The 12,440-nt window shown below is 31.5% G+C and overlaps 1 protein-coding gene across 7 annotated transcripts in view; it reads left to right on the plus strand.

Annotated features, from left to right (window-relative positions):
* LOC125068471 (huntingtin-interacting protein 1-related protein) overlaps positions 1-12,440 on the plus strand; it is a 28,162-nt gene that overhangs the window by 4,635 nt on the left and 11,087 nt on the right. For 3 of the 7 annotated variants that reach the window (XM_047677605.1, XM_047677610.1, XM_047677611.1), the window contains exons 2-3: positions 11,652-11,762; positions 12,249-12,401. In XM_047677605.1, coding sequence (XP_047533561.1) covers positions 11,652-11,762; positions 12,249-12,401 — 264 coding nt within the window. Of the gene's footprint in view, positions 1-6,105; positions 6,127-8,290; positions 8,382-11,651; positions 11,763-12,248; positions 12,402-12,440 lie in introns of those variants that run through there. The other 4 variants (XM_047677606.1, XM_047677607.1, XM_047677608.1 and 1 more) reach the window with 3 other exon arrangements.

Consider the following 12,440-nt stretch of genomic DNA (forward strand, 5'->3'; position numbering starts at 1 on the left):
CCGTAAATGGATTTATTCCTTGGTCACGTTATAGTATTTTCATACAAAACAAACGCACATCCAAAAAATCTTACATGTCCTGGTGATATTTTAAACCTCAACTAATATTCAGCGTATAAAATTACGTAGTATTAACCAAAAACAAGGAAATGCATATTGTTTTGAAATTTTACACTAACCACCGTCTTTAAGCGCAGATTTAACCCAATTCTTTAAGTGGTTTAGCATAATTTCCGTAAGGTTTCCGACCTTGGCGTATTGCAAGCTATTCCCACGGTAAAAAAGAAAGTGCTGTATACGCGTTACAGTTCTCGTTTAACGACTGGCCGTAGTTTTCTCGTTTAACTGTAACTTTCCATCGCATTTTCGTTTACAATGTATTTGCTTATTCAATTCAAATCATTTTAAACGATGTCAAATGAACATAATAAATATAAAAAGGTAAATAACGAAAAGACTATCTTTTAGGAAGAGATTAGTATATAAATGTATGTTATGAAGGTAGTCTAACAAATGGGCATTGGCTAAGTTGCCACTGCTAGTAATATAAATTACTCCATTCATTCATTCATTGTCAATGCTTCGCCCATCTCTAGATAAGATGTAACGGTCCTTGGCTTGCAATTTCACTGGTCATTCAAGATTCAAGTCGAGTGGATAATTTGTATCACTGTATCAACCTCATTATATTATACGCAAATGCTCTAAATGAGTAGTTTACCTTTAATGGTTTCCGTTATATCGAACGAGTAGTGTTTCATAAATCATTCATTATAAATATGAAATTTAAAATGTGCATGTGTGTGTTATATTATTGAATAATCTTTTTTAGTATACGCGAATTTTCTGAGGAAATTCGTTAATTCTCTGTCGCCTGCTCTTTGAAGTCGTATAGCTTGAGCTCTGACTTAAAAATGACACACAAACATTGTTTGATCCTATGTACTAAATGTCCTACTTGGTGAACATCCCTTAGATACTCGGAAAACTAGTATTGACTAATCCTAATAGAATTGTCATTTACTTATTATAATTTTTTTAAAATAGCTATGTGTATAATTCCTTCAATGTATGTAATATTTTTTATTATCAATTTTTGTTCATTATATTTGTTTCTTTTATACTGATATAATTAAATAACTATAATAAATATCTTCGTTGTTTACAAATCGCATCAAGTTTCGATTTGTATCTACCGATCTAAGATCTCTCTGAGGTCGGCCTAGGAAGTGATGCGAAGGGCAATCACCGCTGGACGTCCTCATCCGCCCTCATCTCGTGTCCAATCCACATACAATACATGTACTCTGATAAAATTGGAAATTAGCTATATATAATAAAATTTAGTTTACCTTATTTTATTCGTAATTTATTTTAATTTTGCGCTTCGATTTAGAAACAAAACATTTTTGTTGTATTTACTACGATATTTTTATAACGTATATTTTACGTAACGTACAATACGATCGCATTTCTTCAAAATATTGTATTATTCGTGGTAGATATTACGAAATATTCTATAAACTTTTAGATATTTTATTCATCATCATAATTGTGGGTAGTTGAAAATTTCGTACAACTTAAATGAATAGGTATAAATCAATTAAATATAGAGTTTTCAGTTTGCAGTGATTTAAATGTATGAGAAAAAACAAAGCATTTTTCTCGTTTTTAGTATCTGTAATAACTTAAATCTTAGAAATTAATGAGAAATAATTGAATCGTATTTCTAAAGTAGCCTTTTTTATATACAATGCTAAATGTTTTTATTCATATTTTGTAATAAATTAAACAGTACGTTAATAAAAACACTTTTATCATAGAGCCTTGCCAAGCGAATCTCGTAGTGATGTACCGCAAATAATGCACTATTGATAATCCTCCAAATATAATGAACTAAAAAAATAGTTACAGATGATGACAATTTATGACACGGGAAACAAGAAGAAGAATAATATATACGTGTTTTAAAAAAAAAATGTTTATGGGTATCTACAAATATTTTTTTTAAAAATATATAATGCATCCGACACATGATTGGAGTGAGCACGATTGTACGTCTTATTGTGTAGTGATTTTTTCCAAAACGAGGCATGTGTAACTAAGGTTTTGCGTTCCCCGTGCAACATTTTTTCATTACACTAGTTGACTGACTTTTCCGGTAGAAAATACAGCAGTAGAATAAATAACCGATGGTTAGGTACAGACCTACCTGGAACGTAGACGGTCTTGCACGAAGGCCTTATATCGGTACAACCTACCGCCGGTATTATTTATCGAGAGTTATGCAACACTAGCATCATGTGCCGTTACGTCGCTACGCATAATTTAACGTTGCTGTTTTTTTTTCTTCATTGTAACAGGTTGTCGGTCGAATAGAATGTAACCGATAATATAACACAAGAACAATCAGTGCGTAAAATGATAGTATTTTTTTGCTATCAAACATATTTTATGTTTATTTTTAAACTTTAAATGTCTTATGCTGTAATTTTTGTTACTTTAGTCGTTATGTACTCACAATTAATTAAGTTTCCACAAATTATACGAATAGTAAGCGTTAATGATATTATTATTAGTAGTTCCGTCTGTTCTTTGATGATAAGAACGGTAGTATTCCCGAAATCCGTTCGTCGAACGTTCCTCGTTGAACTGTATCTAAAACTCATTTCGCATATTTTTCCATTTGGTTGTGGCGCGTAATTATATTCAAATAGCACGCGCCGACATAACATTGTTAGCCATGATATTTTCAAGTATAACGAAGTCATAAATATATAATGAGCCGAGATGACCCATTGGTTAGAACGGGTGCATCTTAACCGATGATTCGGTTTCAAACCCAGGCAAGCACCTCTGAATTTTAATGTGCTTAATTTGTGTTTATAATTCATCTCGTACTCGGCAGTGAAGGAAAACATTGTGAGGAAACCTGCATGTGTCTTAATTCAACGAAATTCAGCTACGTGTGTATGCCACCAACTCGTATTGGAGCAGCATGGTGGAATATGCTCCAAACCTTCCCCTCAATATACGTATATATATACGTAGCGCGATATTTAATAATTACCTAAATAAATAAGCTATTTGATGAATAGGTACTGAAAGTTATAAGATATCATTACCGATGTCATTGAGCGTTCGTAAGTTCGCTCATTGCCTCCTTACCAACAACGGAAGACTAGACTGCATTGTGTAAATACAATACGCCTATTTCTTTACGACTTCGTTTTCCTCTTCGCATTGATAAAATCTAAATTGTCTTCCTTTATTATTTTATACTTTTTATTGATCATCGTTCACTTAGTGCTGTACTTATAAAATAACTAACAATTAATTGTTACTTATGCTATTGTAATTTTATTTAGTCTATTCTAACCACAAAGGGTAAAAGCTAGATTAACAACATTTGATTCGAATTATTGGATTTAATTCGTTGAAAGCTTGAACAAACTATGATATTCATTATGAATTTTCGAATTAGTTGCGTTTTGAAGGTCGACGAAGATGTTATTGGAGCTTGGAAGTAAAATTTAAGTGAATATAAGTAGTTAAGTGGTATAGTGTTGTGTTATAAAGATAAATTAATCAAGAAATGTTAGTGGCAAACAATGTAGTCTTGATACTGGCATAAATCTGAGAATTGTTTATATTCATTCTTTCGTAGTGTTCACCCTGACACCGAGGACGTCAAAAGTACGTAAGCAACCCCATTTAATATTGAAGGTGAAGCATGCAAACATCTGCTCTCTATGTACGTCATTTATGGGTTGCCCAAACAAAAAATATCACTGTATTTAGATCAGCAAATAATATTTTAATGGCAGTAAAGAAAAGTTCAACAAATAAAATATATCTAAAATTATTGAATTTTAAAAAGCGTGTAGCCTACCTACTATTATTTGTATATTAAATTATAATATTTTATTTTTATTTAGTAATAAAAAAAACTGTTATTTTGTGTCAACTTTATGATATTTTCTTCAATAGTTTTATTAATTTTAACTATTGTTGGGAATCGTCAATAGTACTTTACTGTTAACTTAACTTTAAGTACTTCCTTGTTATTTCCAATTTAACTAAAAGAAACGACACTATTATGAAATATATCTAATCTATTTCTAAATAACTTACTTGAGGTATGCAAGTCATTGTATTTTTTTACTTTTCGGAAATAGTGTCATCACCGATAAAGAACCATGACTTATGACATTAGATGGAGGTCGTACCTTACATGTGATAACCGAGTCTTCTCCATCGCACGTGACATTGGCGAAATAATCTGTGTCTTTATGGCACAAATAAAAGCCAGAAAAAAAAAAAAATACATGTGATAAGTGAATTTGTAAGACATACTTACACTTCAAGATTTTTTTATGCAACATTGAAACTGACTCTACTTCTTGAAGTTATAACTTGCCAATGTTAATTATTTGAATACGCGTAACCTTAAACGCTTTAATTTGTTGCTGCTGTTGCTGGATTTTAATAAAATTCAATAAATAATCACAGCTTGTAGAAACTGGTATTATCACACGTCCCTGATACCCATCATTAAAAGGGTTCTAAAAATAGTTAAGTCTTCTTCTTTAAGTACGTCGACTTGTACGAAGTCGAATATACATAATGCTTAGTCCTATAGTAGTTACATAATTAGCTTATGTAACTTATAAAATGTAATGTTCTTGCGAATATTTACGTGGGTTACAAATAAATTTTCGTCGTTTTATATTAAGAAATAGGAAATTATTGTAAAAGAACGACACACTACTTTTTCCTATCTTTCTGGTAGCTTTCGAATACTACGTCAGAAGAATTCTTTATCTAAGATTCGTAGGTAACGAATCAACCCAATTTTTCGTATCTTCGTATGATTGAATCGACCTAATTTGTCAATCTCCTATGATGTAAAGCGCTGATCGGATAGTCCATATGTGAATCTTCCTCCAATAACACTTTCATTTCCGTGTCTTCGTACAATCTCTTGTACTCTTTTTAAACTTCTTCTCACCATATACTTCTAGAAGCAATTGATTTGCCTTAGCTTTCATATTTATTCAATTTAAAAGTTCCAGCAAATTAAGCTAAATCGGCGATTTATTTTAATGTAAAACGGGATCACTTATATTTCAAGGTTATTTATTACAGGATGACTAAATTTACGATGTTACATTACACATATAGAAAATTCTCCACAACCTTTTATTTGTGTATATTCTTAATGAGGTATCTGTCGCGGTGTGGGTGTTAATCCAGTAGGTGTTAAAGACTTTTCATCTAAAGAACGCTACAAGCTTTAGTATTATTAATAATGGCCGATAGCTACGAAAACCCATGATAGAAATATTAGTATCTAAATATTAAAGAGGACACTTATGGAAAGCCATTTCCATGTAATGCTCAAAGGAAACAGAAAAGTTCTAACGGCAGTTAAATTACGTTACATGCGTAGCAAAGCATGTAAGTTAACAAGGTGAGTACATTCCATTAAACGCGTCGTGTTAATAACAATATGTTGAATACAACGGTTTATGTGTATCATTGCTAGCATCTACAAAAATAAGCAATGTTTTATCTGTGGAAGTCGTTTGTTTGAAAGACAATTAAAGAGAAACAAAAGGTTGGTTGTGAAATGTGCACCATTGTCGCCGGATTAATAATGCACCGGAAGTGACACCTTCTAGTTGTTGCTTTGTCCGTTTAAATATTATTTTTGCATTTTTACCCTAGTATTTTCAGTTCCGATTACACACGTGTCCTGTACGCGTCAGTAGACACTCTTGTCGTAACATCACTAATTAACTATTTTATTTATTAATGAACTTTATTGCACACATACACAAAAAAGCATCATAGCACAGGATATGCCTAAAAGTTAACAGAGTGCATTTGGCCTATTTCAACCACAAGAGAAGTAAAGAGAAGAGAATTATAAACATTTGACATCGAATTGATGCAATATTATTGGTTATCGAGAGCTTGAGTAATCTCTGAATTGCATTATGAATGTCGACGAAGCTGTTATCGGAACTTTGGAAGTTAAATTAAAGTATATAAGTTTGTGAGTGACAAATGACTGTTTAAAGCAAAGCTATTACCTAATCGCATGGAGAATGAAAGTCTAAGGTTTGTTTGTCTTTTGTTTTGTGACCAAAACACGGCTATAAGAATTAAATAATAGAGTAGTATCCATGTAGGCAATAACAAAATTAAAAATTGAACAACTAACATAATATATTCGATCCAGGAAGCTCTATATAATACGTATATAGATAAAATGTTTGTGAGATAAAAAGTCCACGCAATTGTTACAACACTAAACATGTGTATAAACAAAACGAGTGACGGGCTGCGGCCTACGGATGAGATCGTAAAGTGATGTTTCCGGATTCAATCGTAACTGTCGGCCGCCGACACGAGAACCTAGTTTAGGCACATTGTAAATTTTAAGTTCTACTACTACACTAATACTAAAATAATAACACACTTTTTTTTTAAAAAATCTAACTTGGTATATAACCAAAGTACAAAAAGTTTATGGCCGAGGAATATAGATCAATACCATGGCCATAGAACGTTCTGAAAAATATTTAAAAAAATAGTTTTTACTAGCGAAAATGTTAATAGTAGTTTAGTTGTATAATAACTATTAGTTGTTTAATATTGTTATGTAAATATCAACCTCGAAACATATATATCTAGATATTCATGAATCCGTACGTCCGCTCGTGATACCCAGTACTTTGAATTCAATGTATTTAGCATTCATTCATAAGCTTTGTTTACATTGATTACATTTTCTATGCAGAAGATAACAGTTTAACTCATACCATGGTAATAAATTTGTTGTTAAATACATACAAAATATGATTTAAATAAGTAGATATAAATTTTAAAAAATAGCAACTGAATAATGCCTGTCTTTTTTATGGTATAGTTAGGCGGACAAGCAAATAGGCCACCTGATGGTAAGCAGTCACCACCACCCATAGACAATGGCGCTGTAAGAAATATTAACCCTTCCTTACATCGCTAATACGCCATCAACCTTAGGAACTAAGATGTTAAATGCCCCTTGTGCTTGTCTGTAATTGTAGCAAGAGTGCTAGCAGCATGTGAATCGTTAATACGTTTCCCTGGTAGAAAAAAAAACCCCTTCCCCACCAATGGAGGCAATAAGAAAGGATGTAACATATGTTATATTTTATAATATTTTTTGCCTATTAAGCAATCGTCACCGTGTTTTAATTACAAGCGATAAAAAGTATTACTTGGGATTAGAAAAATTCGGAGAAATTACATCGCCGAACAGTCTCTCTAAAAACGTCGAGGATTTCTCCCCAAATACTACAAGTTATATTTAATGATTATCATTAAATAATAATAAAATATCGTGAACACATAACATTTTAACTCTAAAGTTTTGTCCTTGAAAGTCTGAAGAAACAAAATAGGACGTACTTTTTTTAGTATTTTTTTTTCTAACATATTATAATTATTATTTTTTTGTTACAGGTAAAACAGCCGTCTTTTTAAAGTAAGATTGTAATAGATCAGGTGGAACAGTTTCTCTAGCGCCGTCGTTACATAAATGCAGTTATTACATTAATCGCATTGACCTATAACGGGACCGCCGTGGTTCACTGCTTTACATATAGAATATAGATTACATAGATCGTATGACATGAACATATCCATGATGAAATGTATTGAAATATTAAAAAAAATGCATGATATTCAAAACTCGTATCATTTTCAAATTGTATGGATTTATTATTTTTAATTTTACTAATTTCATTTTTCTCATTAAAACTGCAACTATCAGACTTTTTACATTATTTACATAACGCCATTACGCCTTACAAAGAAGTCCAGAGACACCATAGATATCTGAGTAGACACAAACCTTAAAAAAAAATTAAGATTGAAAAGTAATTATTGATGTTAGTTTATTTTACTTGATGGTAGGGCCACTCAGCAATACTTAGTAACTACTGTTGTGATCCGGTTTTTAGGGTGATTGAGCCAGTGTACAGGATTCATTTGGCGCTAATATGGGCAGTGGTGACCACTTATTATCAGGTGGCACATTTGATTTTCCACCATCAATATTACAAAAAAAAAAAACAAATGAAATTATCTGTGTACACATATAAATATAATTAAATTCCATCGGTAATAAGACATGTTTCTAGTATAACATAAATGGGAATGTCTCTGGGTGGATATTTTTGTGCGTAATGGCCCTAACACTAACTGGACTAACTCTCCTCGCCAAATCTCATTTCAGCCTGGTACAGCACTTACTAATGCATGCTGAGTTCGTGTTGCACTAACACCTTGCTATGGCCAATCCTACAGAAAAACGCTTTCACCAGCTGGTAAGTTTAATTATATAGATTTGTTTCACGATCGTCACCTCTACGTATCAAAATTTAGAAATGTCGAAACATTTATATAATTTAATTATCTTATCCAATTATCTGTATTAATCATCGTGTGTGTCGTTACTGTACACAAGGAGCTGATCATTTTTGAGTCAAGTTTAACAACAGAAAGCCTTTATTGTCGTTGCTAAACTTATTGCAGTATATGTGGTTAAATATAGCTTATGTATTATGTATATACATCGGATGCGATATGTGATTTCATAATTGACGAAAGGTTTTTTATTGAGACGTTTTTGAATTACGATTCGTTGACAATTTTATCATACAAAAGCAAAACGAATTACAACTAAGTATTTTTGTTTTACGCTTTGCTGATGTCGAAATTAAGATACCGATGTCTTCGGTTAAATTTCCAAACATTTTGAGTATTGGACGATTTGCTTATTGAATTAAAATTCATATTAAAATAACTCATGAACGCCTCCTCATACCAAAATCTTAACGTTAACTTTTCACAAAAAATAAATATCTTATTGTTAGTGATTCATTTTCCATTAACAGAATTTATTTTGCATTGTTTCTTGGTATGTAAATAAATAAAATTGACATCAAAAGTTTGACTCATCAATTGAATCAGTGCAAATAAACGCTGTTCTGAGAGATCTCTCTTGGTGATATTTTTCTTCTTTTCTTTTTTTTTTTTGTTCTAGGCACTGTTTAAACCTTGTATATATATAAATTGAATCTATCGATGCACCGTTTAATCTTTGTATATAAAAGTTTTTATATCTAAGTAAAATGACATCTCACGTTAAAGCTTTTGTTTTCATATACATATATTTCTTTTATTAAATCTGAAGAAATTGTTACTTTGAACTAGCTAATAACAGGACGTACCAGTGCGATTTGAAAAAATATTTTTGCGCCACTAAAAATAAGTTTATTGAAAAGGTTTACTATGCTAATACTATACTCGAAAGGCAGAAGGAATAAATAAAAACAACCATTTATAATATTAGTACAGATGTTTAAATTAATAACTGCAAAATCCTGATTGGTATAACTTTTTATTTAATATCATTATTCCACCTAACTAAACACTTACATAATATACTTAAATATTACTCTAAACGTTCGTTCAGAACGCCAGCTTTTGATGGATAGTGAAAATATGATTATATAAATAAATACCATAGATTATTTTAAATCTCGACCCATGATGGCAATTCAAGGTCAAAGTTGTTTGTATATTTTGACTCGGCTTCAACTAGACGAGACCAATGAGGTAGAGCGAGTACGCTTAAATTAGATACTTAACAATATAAAGTTTGAAAGATTGAACGCGTTTTTTCGAGAAACTAAATTTTTGGTTTGAAAACATATTAAACCAAATATTTTGCTTTAAGTTCCTTATTGATACAGAAATAAATTACCGTTACGACCTTACGAGGATGCGAAAAAGTGTCATAATCAACAATCAATCAGGCAAGCCGTACTGGTATATCGATAACAAGATGCACTTTGTTATATACAATTCATCACGTAAATGTAAGAGGCGTGTATAATCCAATTTAATGCCGGTGATACTCATGTGGGCCTTATACATCTACTCGTAGTACATTTAAACTGAAGACATGTATCGTGACTTTAATTTACTTTTTTTTTTATTTTTTTTTACTATGGCAAATAAATGTTCCTGCTATTTGTAATTTTATTGTTATACTTTGCGTGTAGCACGGCATTTAATTAGGTCTAGTGGGTCACACTTAGTCAACGTGCACGGTGCAGGTATTCCTTACACCTAAACACGTGAATGTTGACGTCATACGAAATAATTAATTAGTGTAGAATTTGTAACGGATACTTATATATAAACGAATAATATATAATATGATAAATTAACGTTTGGTTGGAAGGTAATATATTTATATATATTATGTTGTATGTTTGAATTGGTGGATGCCCAGATTATATGATAAGAATGGTAAACAGATGATTGCTAATCTCTTAAAATTATGTTGTAGATAACAATGACATGAGTCAGTTCATGAAATATTTTTTTCAAGGAATTATTTGTTTCGGATATAGGTATGGTACATATCCAATATTTAATCATGATCTATCTTTTACAAATATATGAACTCTAATGTATTAATAATCGTAAATAATAGTATCTATAATACTTACGATAAGATCAGTGCAAAAATGAAAAAAATGATTAAGATGACGAAGTAGGTACCTATGCAACGAGCAAGTCAATTGTACAAATACACTCCCGGTAATATTAAAATTTATTAGTTTAATGCTATTAAATTAATCATACAAACGCCAGTTCGTGGCCACCATGAAACTAAATGTAGTAGTTTTGAGCAAAACTACACAACTATTAGACAATCACATAGAGATTTTACATGGTGGTAGGGCTTTGTGCAAGCCATTCTGGGTAGATTTATTCTACTATAATGATTTGAATGGTAAATGAGTCAGTGTACAATTACCAGGGTGGTGCATTGGCGATGTAAGGAATAGTTAATATTTTTTATCGGTGCCAATCTATTGGCAATGGTGGCCACTTACTATCAAGTGGGCCATTATTGCTTCCGCCTGTCTATGCAATAAAATAAAAAAAATACCGTATAAAAATTAACGTTTCTTAAATCTTTAATTAATGTTAAACATTATATATAAGAGTACATACACTGCGTTTTGTGTAATTTTTACCATATTCATTATACCTTTTTGTCAGCCAGAGGGTGTTGACATTGATTTTATTTAGAATTTTGTTCCCGTGCTGTTGGTAGAAATAAGATTCACGATCAACGCGAAGTAAACACGTGCGTGTTTTATTTTGGATTCCAAGATTCATCGCATACGATATGTACATTTTAAGACTGCATTTATATTCTGACAATGCCTTTTGTAATAATCATAAAATCGGCATTATTATTTTACTTTTAATTGCAGTGATACTTGCGAAAAATTGCTTATTCAACTTTAGCTAACTTGCTTTCTAATTTTCATCACAATGTTAAAAATCGTCTGAAAAATCCAATGTTTAAAATCCGTGTACTTATGAAATACGTAATAACTATACGCCCCTTAAATCGAGTTTACAAAAAATATCTGTGGTTTTATCGTATCGATATATTTTCATATTGTTACCACAATATTGGGGTTTTGCAGAAGGCATTTTATTACGTATAAATATATCCTTAATTTCACACTGTTATTTTATAGTATATAAAATTATTATGATTCCAGACATTAGCCATCCAGAAGGCCATAAACTCCAACGAGACCCCAGTTAAAGAGAAACATGTACGAAGCACGATCATCGGTACTTTTCAAGAGCAAAGTGCGATCACCTACTGGGTATGATGTTATTTGCCTTTAAAGACAATGAGGTCTGAAAAAAATTATGAAGTCTTCATTATGCCTAAAAATGTATCTTAACTGATCTCTTGAAGGTACCATAAATATACATGACAGGGAAGACAGGAGTTAGTAAGACGTTGATTTGATAATATTTTCTATAAGATTTATAGGAAAAGGTACATAGGTTTAAGAATGTCAATGAATGAATACCATAACTTTTATTAATGACGGACATTCCATTACCTGAGTTGTCAAACTGTTCTCCAGTACTTTTTTTACCATGATAAGGTTCGATATTTATATCTTGATGAGTTATTATAAACATGAAATATTCTTACTTATAATTATTGTCAGAATATGACATTATTTATGACGTATGTATATGAAAGTCTATAGGTGATAGAAATTGGCCACGTCTTATAGAGTTTCATAACGGTGTGGTATTAAAATGTTCAATGTTTATTAAAGTTTATGATTTGCTAGATGGTGGCGATCAGGCTACCCCTGCAGGATAACAGGATCGTGTCGTGGAAATTCTGCCACGTGACACACAAACTGCTCCGCGAGGGTCACCCGGCATGTCTCGATGACTCCCAGCGTCATATTGGGATGATCGAGAATCTTGGCAAATTGTGGGTACGATCATTGTTTTTCTTTATATATTATCTAATATTC

The sequence above is a fragment of the Vanessa atalanta genome, chromosome 13, assembly GCF_905147765.1.
Source record: "Vanessa atalanta chromosome 13, ilVanAtal1.2, whole genome shotgun sequence".
In the NCBI taxonomy this organism is placed as follows: Eukaryota; Metazoa; Arthropoda; class Insecta; order Lepidoptera; family Nymphalidae; genus Vanessa; species Vanessa atalanta.